Source organism: Fundulus heteroclitus, chromosome 16 (assembly GCF_011125445.2).
Source record: "Fundulus heteroclitus isolate FHET01 chromosome 16, MU-UCD_Fhet_4.1, whole genome shotgun sequence".
In the NCBI taxonomy this organism is placed as follows: Eukaryota; Metazoa; Chordata; class Actinopteri; order Cyprinodontiformes; family Fundulidae; genus Fundulus; species Fundulus heteroclitus.
Window position 1 is genome coordinate 34057721 of NC_046376.1, and position 15095 is coordinate 34072815.

General features: G+C 43.5%; 1 protein-coding gene across 4 annotated transcripts in view; it reads right to left on the reverse strand.

Annotated features, from left to right (window-relative positions):
• Positions 1–313: 313 nt before the first annotated feature.
• Positions 314–15095, reverse strand: part of hdac5 (histone deacetylase 5) — an 89696-nt gene continuing 74914 nt past the window's right edge. For all 4 annotated transcript variants that reach the window (XM_012861085.3, XM_021315775.2, XM_021315772.2 and 1 more), the window contains 11 exons: positions 14994–15043; positions 13577–13684; positions 13441–13496; positions 13236–13323; positions 12180–12299; positions 11896–11993; positions 8813–8931; positions 8546–8679; positions 8304–8385; positions 8033–8213; positions 314–6619 (listed from right to left, as the gene is read on the reverse strand). In XM_012861085.3, the coding sequence (XP_012716539.2) occupies positions 6580–6619; positions 8033–8213; positions 8304–8385; positions 8546–8679; positions 8813–8931; positions 11896–11993; positions 12180–12299; positions 13236–13323; positions 13441–13496; positions 13577–13684; positions 14994–15043 (1076 nt within the window). In that variant the 3' untranslated portion in view covers positions 314–6579. The remainder of the gene's footprint in view (positions 6620–8032; positions 8214–8303; positions 8386–8545; positions 8680–8812; positions 8932–11895; positions 11994–12179; positions 12300–13235; positions 13324–13440; positions 13497–13576; positions 13685–14993; positions 15044–15095) is intronic.

The window sequence follows — 15095 nt, forward strand, 5'->3', positions numbered from 1 at the left end:
TTCTGGATTTGGAAACTAATAAATGACCATAAACTTCCAGACCACCAATTACTAAGGAGATAAACGTATAGATTTGGCAGGGGAACATCTGCCTCACGCTAACTTTCGGCTGACATTTTAAGAAGAGCTCCTCTAAGCTGTTTGCTCCACTTGTGAAAGTAAAATCTGTCGAGCTCTATTTGGCATTAAGATATCAATTTTTATTGCCACATTGCTAGACAGGACACTGGGGAAAAAAAAAAAAAAAAAAAAAAAAAAGAAGAGCTCCTCCATCGCAGCAGATCTACCACACCGTGCCACACAGACAACGGCAGCGCTTCGTGAATTGCTTTATTGAGTTTCCAGACAAATTTAACAACAAGCCCACTTTAAAATAATAATAAAAAAATCAAGATCGTCACAATGTTACAGTGAGTGTTTAAACACAAAAGGGCTTCATTAAAATGTCCACAAACCCCTGAAACTGAGAGTGAAGAATCACAATAGTCACCTTCCCTTTTTTTTTTTTTTTTAAGATCCGGCAACATAATCCTTCACCAGGACACCAGGACAAGGAGCAAAAAACAGGCTGAAACTTTCAAAAAGTAGCAATTATCATCAACATTTGTCACAGTAATAGATTGCTTGAGTAGCGTGTATTGCACATGTGTACACAAATATGCACTTTATTTACACGTGAGACAGCGAGAACTGGACGAGAACTGTTGCGACGGGAAAGCATCTGCAACAGAAACGACAGCACGGACGGAGAGGATGCAGGAATGTGTTTGTGATACGTTCCAACAACTGCAACGACAAAAAAAAACAAAAAAAAAAAAATGCTCTTCTGAAAACTCTTCAGTGATGAACTGGAAGAAAGAAAGGAATCGGAGAGAACGTGTGTCCCCCCAAAAAAAACCGAGGGAGAGAAAGAAGATCGAGAATGAAGCTCCCACCCATGAGTCCGGAAGTCCCAATGCCCCCCCCCCCCCCCCAACCCCCACACGGCTTTATAGGACAGTACAGTTACACCACAGTATCAAACGTGAAGAAATATACAGGATCAGTTTAAGTAGCAAAAGAGTCAGAGTGTGTGAGACTGACCTCCATAAAGCTGTGAAAGGCCTTCACAATATTAAACAATAGTTTCCGTCAACCCACTTCCTCTCAGCATCATGCCTTTGCCACAAGGTAACCTGATCACCACTGAGCTGAAGGACGCGCCGTGCGTACACGACGTGTCGACCAAGCGGCAACCATCACCACATTTAGGTCCGGTTGGAGTTTGATCTCCGTTGCTTTGGTCACAGCCAAACAATATACACCGTATCAGGGTAAAACAACCAATAAAAGGTGAAAACAGCTGCTTTTTTTTTTAAACGCAGCAGTCTAGAAATGTCTCAGGTTGTGGCCGACGAGATCTCTGGAGACGGTGTATTTAAAATCTTTCACGATGCAGTTCCTTTAACAACCATGAGGTGTAGGCAGAAAATGGCCCAGTATGGAGGACTCTGAATGCGGTGATGATTGCTGCTTGCTCATCCGCGTTGCCGTAAAAGAAAGAGTTTGCAACTGCTGAAAGGAGGTTCTGTGGTGATCAATGACCCTTACCTGTGGTAGCCAGACGGCACAGTGACTTTATATAAAAGTGAATGGAGGTGGATGGCTAACGCACTGAGACAGGGTTCACAGTCTGGTTGACCATGCCAGTCATTTAAAACCTGCCCGCCTTGAAATGTTTAAATCTGTCAGACACAGCGCTATATCTGCAGAGAAAACGGACTACACCTTCGCAAGAGATTTTTAGGTTTTCTCAGCTGAACAAGCCAACGTTATGGAATAGCTGAAGATATCTGTGTCAACCCATCGGTCTGCACCAAGTCTGCTAAAAATGGTGTAAAGCTTTGGATTGTTGCCATGTTCTGGTCCTTTTGCAGGTCTTGTGATCCATGCAGCCTAACAATGCGCTGAAACAGCTGGCAGCCTCTGTAAATCTAATTTTGGGCAGTATACTGTTTGGCCACAGTCGTAGATTCAATTTCACCTGCCATACTTACACATGACTTCATTGTCAGCCAAATGCACATTCACAATGTGCATTTGATCGAAATGTCATTGCAAGGCCCCGTCAATGGCCATAAATAATGGAACTGCGTCACACAGATAAGAGGATTCTCACTACAAGTTGGACTTTATAGCAAAATCTGCTAAAATGGGTCCAGCTGACTGTTAACCTTTATTGGTTTTTTTTGTTAGCTGTTATGTATTTTGAGGTCCCAATCTGCTCTGATTCATCAATCGACTCTTGTAGCTGTTTGGAAATGACCCACATAGGTGCACCCAGCAGCCCTAGATATTGTAACTTCATGTGATATGTTGTTTGGTTGACAAAGCAACCACCTCAGCTAAAGTTTCTTGCTGAAGTGGAGATGTCTAATATCTGATAATATAACACATTATCTGACATGTATGAGCTCTTTTTTTGTTGGAGCTCTTTGAAATGGCAGGAATCAATTTCCTGGTTGGCTTTTACCTTTCCACCATACAGAGCATTTCTTCACTTTTCTATAAAATCCACAGGGACGTGTCAGCTGGCAGCTACAGGTAAGGGAACTATTACCGATAATACCTTTACCTTAAAGATCCAAATGATCCCTTGAATTCCTTTGTGCTTATTTGAACTTCAGTCGACCATTGGTGTTGATGATGGTATCCTGCATACTTGATGGGGAATTTAGTTTTTCAGTTCCCGGACCACCATGCCAGGCGCCACATGAGTGGCTGACAGCTTGATGAAGTTGCATTAGTGTTTACCCTAGTACAAAAATAAAATAAAAATTTGAGGACATGAAAAGCCATCAATAAATCGGTCAGTCAGATCAATCCCTCCCACCTGATAGATGATACACACAGCACTCAACCACGTGTAAAGGCAGGGAGACCCCCGCAAATGATTTAGGTGCTGCTGCATTCTGTTGTGCTATCACATAAACACTGAAGTCGGATGCGTCAGTCGCTCAAGTCCCATCGCTCTGATATTGCTTCAAGTGGATGTGACCCAAATGTAGAAGTGTCTGCTGCAGCACTGCACATCTGGTTCCAGTTAGGTGAGTTCATGTGACTTGCGACCAGTAAGCTTATTTATGTCTCTCTATAAAGTTTTTTTATTTTTTTTTACACAGTACTGGTTAATAGATAGGTCCAGCTATAAGGCCTTGTATCTTCAGGGGATGATGTAGCTTGTCGGTTTGTGAAGTTGCTCATTTCTGCAAGACAGAACTGGTCTGTTTAAATCATGGCTTCATACAAGGAAGGATGTTTTAACGTGCTGTTCAACAGAACGCCTTCTTTTTGACCTGTACTAGGCAACAATAATTTGCGAATGCAGATATACCAGACACTGGTATATCTGAGCATGGAGCCACTTCCTGGCATCAAGCAAGTCTTAGGGTTTTTATGGATTTCCCGTTTTTCCATCCATGCCATTCTGACAGCTGAAAGTCCTTTAGATGAGAGGCCAGTGAAAGGGCCCGAGAAATCCGCGTCGTTTTTCACGTTGCATTCCCTAACCCATCTTTTGCTGCGCCGAAAGAAGGCTACTCCTCCACTTACGACGAAAACAATTCAAACTAATTATCTGGAAATATTTTAGGCCATGAAAAACAGTTATTGTGTGGAAATTAAAGTAGCACCACTCAACATTCTTAAGTAGGATTCATACCTCCCAGTCCGCTCTACTGTCCGAACAATCGCTAAGCCTGACTGATGTAGGTTTTATGTACCTGTCCTCTAGGGTCCGCTAGACTCTCACCGGATGCCCGTAGGCTGCCCAGAGATCACTGATCACAAACCACATTGTTATTGCGTCCTATGAGGCTGAGGTGAAGAGTGCGTTTCTCTGAGCTGTGGTTCAGCTGAACTAGTAGCATCAACACGGAGGCATGCTTCTCCAGGAGGTCCTAGCGACGTGCGTTCAAAGAGACGTGGGGAGATATGTCAGGATCATTCAAGCTAACGCTGTCTTAAAACTGCACTAGGCATCTTACAAGCAGCCCATTTCAGTCTGGCTGATAGAGCAGATGCCCCTAATGATAACCAGCTAATATCAGCCGCTACGCTTGCATTACTCTAACAACAGGAGAACAGCAAAGGGTGGAATATTGTGCTGCTGCTTTTCCTTTGTTAGATGAAAACAATGAGACCATAATATACATTTTAGTTAGAAATGTTTGTATAAATACTGTAAATCAGCGAACAGCACGTACTGGTCCATGTTTGGAGAGGAATATTCATTCAGTGAGTGGATGCAGAATTTATGCTCAGTGTTACAGTTGTAACCATATTACTATTCTAGGGTCTAAGTTGTCAGTAAGTTATTTGGAAACATTTTCGCAATTAAAGTATTCAATTATTGAAAAAAAATTAGAGAAAAACATTTGCATTCAACATTATGCTTCATGTTAAAAACCAAAGTGACGTGTTGGCTACGGAATGGCACCCTGGCATTTCCTCCAAAAGCAGCTGATTCTGCCCTCAACTAACCTAAACTGGTCACGATCATAAGTCCTCTGCATTCTGTACCTTTTGGACAATCAGTGACTATTTCACAAAGCTATGCTTGGTTAAGTGTTACCCATGTACTAACGATTGGAATGAGCAATAAAAAGGCCCATGTGTTCTACTTAAAAATGACACATCGTTTGTTAGAAGTTTATTGACACAAACCCTACTTTGCAGCTTATATTGTAGTTTTTACTGCAGCAAGTCTGTCTACAATGTATAGAGGATATGTCAGACCACTGCAGCTGATTCAATTCTACAATCCACTCAATGACAGCCGTACATGATCAACTCCTTCTGGATCAGGGCAAAGGTCACTCTAGAGGGTTTAAGGGTTAGGCTAGAGTTAGCCTAAGCTAATTTATAAACTTGTGTGAATTACAGGGATTTCGGACCATGCTCATGAAAGTCTGTTGGGATACAATGCCACATTCACTGGACCCACCTATTAAACCAGTCATGACCTTTGATTTGAACGCCTCCTTTGTCTGGTTACTGCTGCTTGCCTGAGGGGGGCAGTACAGAGCAGCGGTCCTGCCAGGGGAACCTGAGCGCAACATTCTCCTCCGAAAAGATACAACATCCTACCATCGCTTGGCATCTGTAAACAAACAAACAAGCAGGCTGCGCCGACGGCGGCTGCCGTCACGCCGTGCCCTAACTTCCTGTCCGATAGCCAATAGACATCAGATCTTCCAATAGAATATAGTCATAAATCTAATCTGATTGGATAAAACACTGTTTACACCTTATTTTTGCTTTTCTTACAAAAAGAGAAAGGATTCTGTCATTTATACATACACATATGTACAGATGTAGTAAAAACAGAGCACACTACATATGCTGTGATGTTGCCATGTGCAACGGGATGGTGGAGGGTATTTACACCAAAACGGAAATGTTACACACTTAAAAACAAACAAAAAGGGGGGGAGGGGAGCGGGGGTTCGAAAAAGTGACCCAATTCAAAGTCCCCTTTAGAGGAAAGAAAGGATGTGGCTCAGGTCACATGACTTTCAACGGAAACAAGTGAAACCAATAATAATGTTTGTTTCTGAGAGAAGGTGAGCTGATCCTGGGATCATTCCCTCAGAGTCACTATGTTACATTAACTGTACTACAAACATTCAAATGAGCTCCTTAACAAACGTTTCCACTTGTACTGACGACTCTCAGGAAACATCAGAAGAGTCTTTTGGGAATACCTGAAAAGATTACAGCTTATGAGCTCTTCTGATCCCCTCTACCCATCTTTGTCCAAAAAAAGATGAAAAACTAAGGCATTCAGATGATGAAACGCGTATACAACAGAGATACACTGAGCGACTGAAGCAACAGCAGTGTATGTGTGGCCATGTGTGCCCTATCGACCGCTTCTCCAGTCCTCGTTGGCTGTTTGGTTGGCTGAGGTGCACTGGCAGTGATGTGTGGATTTTGATTGAATAATTTGTGTTATCCGACAGAAAAAAAGGCACCTATAGTTCTTGCTCCCCCGGTCTTTGTAAAACTGGGTTTCTCCTCAAACGAGCGACTTCCGTGTGTTCACCGACAGACACAAGAAGACCAGTCGTCAGCTTGTCGTCGGACACTTCGACCGGATGAAAGTTGTTTTTTTCTTCATTTCCACAGTAAACATCCCTCAGTGGAAACAGAGGAGTAGTTAGGAAATAGAAAAGCAGAACGATCGGACGACGTTCGGTGATGTCGTGTACTGGTGGTGTACAGAAAACGCAACCTTGCTGACGCTCCTCGTCTTTGGTTTCCACGGAGATGCCAACAAGTCGTCTGCGCCTCCTTTGACGGGCAAACCAGAAGAAAACAGATGTCCCCGTTTTTGTACAGGACTCGCTTTCACCCTGCCTCGTTTGGATGTTCTCAGCCAATCGGGAGTCCTCCACAACGATTCAGTCCCCCACTGCTTAGGTGTATGTGTGTGTGTGTGTGTACATACACACTCTGTGGAGGAGCAGGAAAAGGAGAACGAGGAGGTGCTAGAAGGAGGTGAAGGTGTTTTTGTGTGCTTAAGGTTTGAGCTCCTCTTTACAAGACAGGCTCTTCCTCCATTGGCTCCTCCGTTGGCCTGCCGAAGATTAAAAAAAAAAAAACATCACTTAATTACACAAATATTCAATTAATTGTATTTGATGACACTTGTTAATGTCATGTAAAACTGATATTGTCATGTTAGAACCACAAAGATTCATAGGATCTTAATAGGACATTCTGTGACAGATCAATACAAAGGATACATTGTTTTAGTTTTTCTTTCCAAATAAAAATCGAAAGGTGAAGTCAGTGTAGCCAACTGCCTCCAAAAGTTACAGTAAATATAATCCAGCTATTCCTAATTCGACCATAGTATAAAGTCTTTAGAGGCTTGTTAGAGAACATTTTAGTGAAGAAACAATTTCCTGAAGACCAAGGAACACATCCGACAGAGGAAAGAACGGGGAAACAATCTGTCCAGAGACGTGCAAAGCTGGGAGGGACATACCCCAAAAGCTGCTGTAACTGCAGTGAAGAGAGGTAGAAATCAGCAGTGCAGAGTCTTTGACTTGTATATGATGAGCAAGGAATGAGGTGTGCCAACCTGTAAGTCACCTAGTAAGGTGTTATGTCAGCAATTGAGGTGTCCAGAACTGGGCTCTAAAAAGCTATGTTATTTCGAAATGTATGCCAAGTGACTATGAACCATTTCAAGATTGTTTAATGTGTTTTGAAATAAAATATAACCTGGCCAGCCAGATTAATAAAGTGTACCACTGTCCGTTCTGCACATCATCAATCTGGGCCTGCTCCCATCCCATCCTGTCAGGGAAAGGAGGGACATTCAGCAGAACTCTCCAAGCCGATTGGGCGAAGCGACACCTAGTGCCCGTCTACCAAAGGTTGGTTTTAGCCAATCACGGTATCACATTAAAATGTAAGCAGCAGACATCACGAGAAACCACAACAAGCTAAGCTAGTCAAGGCGTGTCTTGCTGTTCTTCTTTCAAAGAAGAAATCGTAGATTCTGACAGAGTAGGTAACAGCAGCAGCTAAGCGTGCGTCCTCCTGCGCCGCCATGTTTGTGTTGGTTCAGCAGCTCTTGCTTTCATCACAGCTGGTATGTCCCGCCTTAACCTATAATAATCCAACATTATTCAGGCCCAAACGGTTGAGACTGGGTTGGGAAAAGATGGGTTCTCCAAACACCACGACAATACAGCTTGCAGGCAAGGCTACCTAAAATATGCTTCCTGGATACTTTGAGTTGGTGAGTTTTTTGGTTCAAACATCACCAAGACGGAACAAAAGTACAAGAGTCACATGCATCCATCCATTCATCATCTAAAACAGCTTGTCCTTGCAGGGTCACGGGATTATCTCGTAAACTATATATAACCATCCCAAGAGCAGCCAGACAGGAAATGGCATGTCTCGCGGCAATGAATTGCAAAACAAAGCATATCAATGAGGTTAAAGCAAGAGAACGCTGTCAGAATCCACCGACCTGCTGGATTCTGTGGTTTCAGGAACCGAGGCTGGCTGCTCCACATCAACACTCAGCGAGGCCATGGCGCTGACCGTTTCCGCCTCGTCCCTCTCAGACTGGCCCTGAGCTCCCGGGGACCCTGGCAGGAAGGAGTGGCCGCTGCTTTGAGACGAGCTCTGGAGACAGGGCCAGTGCTTATCTAGAGCGACAGACAGAGACGCAGAAAAGAGTGACGCCTTCAAAACGTGGCCATGTTTAACACGGAAGCCGTTCTCACTGTGCTTCTTACTCTGGATCTCTATCACTCTCTCCAAAGAAGCGCAGGCCTTTGGACATGGCTTCTCCTGAGGCCACTGAAAGCCAGAGTCACACTGAAAGACAGACAGGGGGATCCGGTGGTTACAGAAACGCATTAACACGCGTATTTTCACGCGTATACGTTAGTCCTGACTGGTTTCACTGTAACGGCTTTGCAACACATCTTTCTTCCACATTTTCTCCTAACTGCTCAGGGTTGAGTCTGTCTTTTACCAGATCTCCGAGGAGTGCAGAAACACAGGCCTCTGATGCGTCACAGATAGCAGTCAGGTCATGGCCGCCCTCGAGCGCCATTACAACCCGCCCACCTGCCAGTCCCATCAGCAGCTGCGTCAGCGTACCGAAACCTGCAAACACGGATTTGTCGCAGGTAACAAACAACCGACTTTAAGCACGCCACATTAGGGCAAAGGGATTATGGAAGGAAGGGGGGCAGTAAAAGCTGTTCCTTTGTGGGATTGCAGCACAAACCGTCCTCACATTGTGCAGAGACATTGTAGCCGCCCAGAGGAGACTGATGACCTTCCACCGCATCAAAGCCTGCAGACACCAGGACCACATCTGGACTGAACTGCTGGGCGATGGGCATCACCACACTCCTAAACGCACAAAACAGAAGAAAAAAACAACCACCTTAGGCCAGGTTTCTGTTTCACTGTTCATTTTTTAACACATTTATCTATGAAAAAATTTACTGCATGCAGATTATTTAGAGCCTTGCCAAAACATTCATACACCTGGAACTTTTTATTTCTACACAGCCTGGCCAAAAAAAAAGATCACACCCCAACATTTCGTTGGACCACCTTTGATGACACGTTCGCTGTGACGTTGTCTCCATGAGCTTCTGCAATGTCAAGACTTTTTTTCCATCCAGTATGGCATTCATTTTACACCGAGCTGTTGTACTGATGGTGGGAGGGTCTGACCTATGCACAGCTCTCAAAGTTTCTCAACGGTGTTAAGGTCTGGACCCTGTGGGAGCCAGTCCATGTGTGAAAATGATGTCTGGACCTGACCTCCTGCAGCATTCCCAGGTCATAACACCGCCCCCACACGTCGTACAGTAGGCAGGAGGCATGGAGTAGCATCACTTCACCTGCCTCCCTCCCTACCCTGATCACTCTGGAGCAGGCTCAGTCTGGACCCATCAGACCACAGCACCTTCTTCCAGTCCTCCAGAGTCCAACCTTTGTCCTCCAGCAAACTGTAGCCTGTTATCTGGTTAGCCCAACAGATTAGTGGTTTTCTAATGGCTACCCAGCCGTTCAGTACCAATCCCCTGAGTTCCCTTTGCATTATGTGTGGAAAGGCTCCTACTTTCACTGTTAAATATACTTCTGACTTCTACTGCTGTTTTGCTTCGATTTCATTTGACAAAACGTTCAAGTGATCGGCAATCACGATCATTCAGGATTTGTTTCCCCACCGCATTTCTTCCTCTGAGACAACGCTGTCCTTCCAGTTTTTAATAATGTGTTGGACACTGTTGGCCATTTCAGTAGTTTCCATTTAAATTTCAAGAATCAATTTGATTGAAATTCTCAAGATTTAGAATGGACTCTTTTTAATCTGATCTCAAATTGGGTCGAATTTCATGACTGTTTAGTTATGCAACATATTCATACTAGTATTATATTAACATTTAACAGCATGTAATGGTAGTTAACGGCGGCGGTAGGGGCCAAACCCTCTCCCTGAATGTTGAGACGTTTGCTTTCACAAACATGCTGTGGGGCAGAATACTCAAACAGATCCAGGGTAGAAAACAGAGGACACCAGAGACATCTACAGCTGCTATTTGGACACTGACGTGGTGCATTATTAAAATTATGACATTAAAAGTTCACCTCCCGGAGTGGAGCATGAGCCAGAGATGTGCCTATTTTCTTCTGCTTGATGCAGGCCAATGCTCCTTCTTAAACAGACACAACATCAGGACGTGTCTTTCAACATGGTAGTTTAAGAAATTAGAAGCTACTCATTGCATCAGCTGGGCTTAGACAGCAAGTTGCAAGCAGCAATTCGGGTGGCGACTTTTTTTTTGGCCTGGCAGTGTATTTTGTCTCATTAAAATCGCAAACTTCGGATAAACACAGAGTTGTGAATTTTTGTATTTTTTTTTTTTTTTTAGAAACTCCAATGTTTTGCTCTTTCTTCTTTACAAAACAGCTCAATCTCAGTCAGATTACATGGAAAGCATCCCAGAACATCGTTTTTCAACACATGCCACAGATTCTCAGTTGGATTTAGATCCGGTCATTGCAACACATCATTATGCACAGCTTTTCTTCTCCGTAATATCGCCTTGCATTTAGCTCCTGCCGTATTTCAATCAACTCTGAGCAGCTTCCCTGTTCCTGCTGGAGAGAAGCATCCCCACAGCATGATGCTGCCCCCACCGTGATTCACAGTGGAGATGCTGCGTTCAGGGTGATGGGCAGAAGTATTTTTCTGCCACACATTACAGAGGACTTTCTTCCACTGCTCTGCCACAAGCTGTGTCCACTACACGGCTGCAACAAGACTTCTTATGGCTTTCCTCCAGCAATCTTGCCGCTCTTCTGTAAAGACCAGCTTTGTAGAGTGCATGACTAATACTGGGCTGCATGGTGAGACACTGGTTAACATTGCTCCCACCCTGCAAGGAAAAGCAGGTATAGACGATGGCTAGATGGATGGATGACGAATGGTTGTGCTAATGATAGATCCTCCCACCGCAGCGGTGGTTCTCTGCACTTCCATGGGCCTCTCGACTGCTACTCTGGCTAATGATGGCCGGGTTAGGTGAATAGCCATGTCTTTGCACTCGATTTTTCAGATAGTGGATTAAACAGAGCTCAGTGAGATGTTAACAGCATGTGACATTGTTGCACAGTATAGCACTTCTTTAAACTTCTGTGTCCCTGTTTTTCATGATGCTGTTTCAGGATTGAATGCTTGGGTCAATTCTCTTTACTGCATACATTCATTTTCAATAAATGAGCCTAAAACTTGCCTAATTACCAGAAATAAAATATTAACAAACACGTTTCCAAATACATTGTTCTCAGCCAATAACTGAGCCCACTGCCAAATACCTAATACATTGTATTAGTAATAATCAGCTATCCAAGGCCTCCATTGGCTAACACCGAGGGTTTATTCAAATGAATGTTCTTTTAATTGTCTGAATGATTAAAGGATGAACATGATATAACATAAATTAATTATTTCAAAATGATATTCTAAAAGGTAACTTTGACCACCTGTCACCCAACGACTGCTGGAGAGAAGCACCAGTCCCCCCCCCCCCCCCCCGAAAACTTGCACAGATAAGCAGATGGAGAAAATGGATGGATGGAGGCAAACCCTGAGGGCAATTTGGAATATAAAATATTATTGTTGTGTTATATATCCAAGCAAACGCAGCATGAGTTGGAGTTAGTTTTCAGCCTTTCTGGCTGTTAGTTTCTACATCCTTCAGATTTAAACATTTTACACCATCTATATACTACACTTTGGCCCGAAATGTTTTTATTCAGAGGACTATTGATACGGTTTCCAGATGGGTCAATGCTTACCTGAAGGCAGCGAGGTACTCCACATCACCCATAGGAGGCTCCACTCCTCCGGTCCATGCTATGTTCACATTAAAGCCAACTCCTGCACCTGAACCAACCTGCACACAGCGAGCAGGCAAAACTTTACCTGATGGACTAAATAGCAGTAGTTTTATTATGGAAAAAAATCCTGCTTTTGTTAAGCATGGTTATTTATGTCAACAGATCAAAAAAACTAAAATAAAATCAAAATTTAAAAAAAAAATTTTTATCACAATGAATAAAACAAATGAACGAAGACGCACCTCCTCTGGTGCTCCACTGCCAGGAAAGAAGTTTCCATCATCGTACCGGTGCAGGGATATGTAGAGCACGTTGGGATCATTGTAGAAGGCCTGCTGGGTGCCGTTGCCATGGTGAATGTCCTGTTGACGGCGGCAACAGAAATCAGCTCACTGAGATCCTCAGATGCAGGTACAATAAACACAATATGACATGAAACAGTTATGAGGGGCGGGCGCCACGACTCCATGTCCAAAGCCGAGAGGTTAATGGTTACAAACGTTTTCAGCCCTGCAGCTTTCCCCATTCTGGGTCAAGGGTTTGCCATGTGGACCAAAATGTGCAATCCAAGTCTCCTGAAACTAAACCACCTTCTTCCACATGCTGGATGTGACCTCCACAAGGCTGTGGCCCTGCTTTCTTTCCACTTTACAATTTAGCACTACTTCAAATACACTTCTGTAAGGCACTTGTATTAAATGTTTCACGCCAGCAAAGAACTGAATATAAAAAGTGTGTTTTTTACTACAGATCCGGATGATAACCCGGTCTTCTAACTGATAGTACATAACCCTGCACACCGGGTTTAATGGGGCGGCAGTAGTCTGGTGTTACAGGGCGACAGGCACAATCCCGTTTAGACCTGGCATTTACTTGCATCCAGCTTGTTTCAGATAAAACTAGACGGAAGCCCAACCACTCACATACGGCACTCCAATCCCTTCTGAATGAGCAGATCACAGTTACATGCTTTAAATGCAAATAAATGCACGGCCACGTCAGAGTGTGGGCTGTCCGCTGAGCAACAAGAGGACACCAACAGGTCTGAACATGTCTCTGTTACATCACACGTGCGTTTATTCATAACGGCCACATCATCGGGCTTGGGACCCGCACAGCTGAGCAGAGGAGTAGGTGCCTCATATATGGAGACTATTGTGCTCTGACACAGTGGCCTATCAAGGACAGCAAAACTCTGAAATCAATCCTTAGATGCTTCCACCTAGGCTACTTTGTAAATTGGTAACATAAAATATACTGATGTCAAATGGTGGTGTTTGTGTTTTTGTGCTCCTCACCCAGTCCACAATCAGGACCTTTCCCACGCCGAGCTTCTGTTGCAGCAGCTTGGCAGTGATGGCTACTGAATTGAAGAAACAAAACCCCCTGTGTCCACACAGACAAGCACACAGATCTGTCAGAACTCACACACACAGCCCTAATCAAACATGTAGATCCTGTAAATAATGAGGAGGAGGAGGAGGAAGAGGAGGAGGTACTGACATGGCTGTGGATTCCTCAGCATGGTGACCAGGTGGACGCACGACTGCAAAGCCGTTCTAGGAGAAAAACACACTTAAGGGTGAAGGGCACGCCAAACGGTGCTTGATATTGGAGAGCATTTTATTTTTTGTGTTACCTTCAGCTCCCCTGCGGCCACTTTAAAGGCCAGCTCAATAACTGAGCCCACTGCCATGCGAACCGCTGCTGACGAGTGCATCTCATTCCACACTGTGTCACTGTCCACCTGCAGAGGGCAGCACAGAGCTTAGGGTAAGACTAAACCTCTGGGCCCGTATTCACAAAGATTCCTAAGACTAAAGGTAGCTCTTAGTGACGTCATTTTAGCAAAAGTCTTAGAATTTCCTGAATTCTAAGATTTTTCTTAGAATTCTACCTCTGTAAGATAAAAGTTATTCAAAAACTATCTTAGTCCTCAAGAGAGCACCTAAAGTGGAAAGATGTTAGGAGTAGTGAGGAGGACTTTTATCGAGCCTAAAAGTGTCTTAAGCAGGGAAGATGGTGGAAACAGAGAGAGCTGATTGGCTGATCCACCACCTGAACAGTGGAGGAAATGAGCACATAAACTTCAATAGCAATCATACAATTATTAGATATGTAGATAGAATAAACGTTATCATCCCTGTAGGGGAAATGAACTAGTTTCAGAGGCCCAACGCATTACAAGCGTGGCACTGTTGAGGATGAATATATACTAGGATATTATATTAAATATAAATACAATATTAAATATAAATAATATTAAGTAATTATGAATAAACAGTGGACAATATAGTACAGAGAAATTTTTATGTATTAAAAAAAGGTAAAATGTGCTCAATAACAAACATTTTAGAAGAAATGGAAAAAGTCGCAGAAAATATATATATAAATATTAAATACACTCTAGAAAAGATTAAAAAAAAGGTGAGAAAGTATCTTCTGTACTGCATGATGATGTAGGCTAAATGGTCATCTAGAGGTTCACTTGTGTGATGCCATCTCCTCGCTTTAGATTACTGCATGGGGCGTTTGTCACTTTCCCGGCTGGGCCATAAAAGCAGAGAAAAAGACCAACTGATCTGCAGAAATGCACTTTCAAATTCCGCCTCTTTGCACCATGATCTCGGGAACAATTTACCTTTCAACACTCCTTAACTTTGAAAGTCTCATCATCATGACACACATTTCTTAATCCAGTCTAATCTGTTAATTTCTCTCCTTTTATTACTAGGAGCGCATTTGTGTTGTTCTTTTTGTTTCTTGTATCAACCAAACACAGGTCTTAGAAGACAGCGTCACACCTAGCAACGGGGTCAACCCCACCTAGCAACGGGGTCAACCATACCTAGCAACGGGGTCAACCACACTTCTTCACTAAGAAAAAAATTCTGATATCTCCTTCTTCAAAGTTGCTGTCAGCGACTATCTGAATCACTCTGAAGCTAAGACTCCTAGGTAGAAACTTTTAGGCTAGGATAGGAGCTCTCTGAGAGGACTCTGAGGATCTTTGTGAATATAGGCACTGATAATTACAGATCTAAAGAGAGTCTCACCCCTATTCCTCCACAGGGAAGAACAGCATACATCTTCTGGCTGATAGGACCTGAAACACAGCACAAACAATATAGTTACAGCTACTGACAATAAAGACTGTA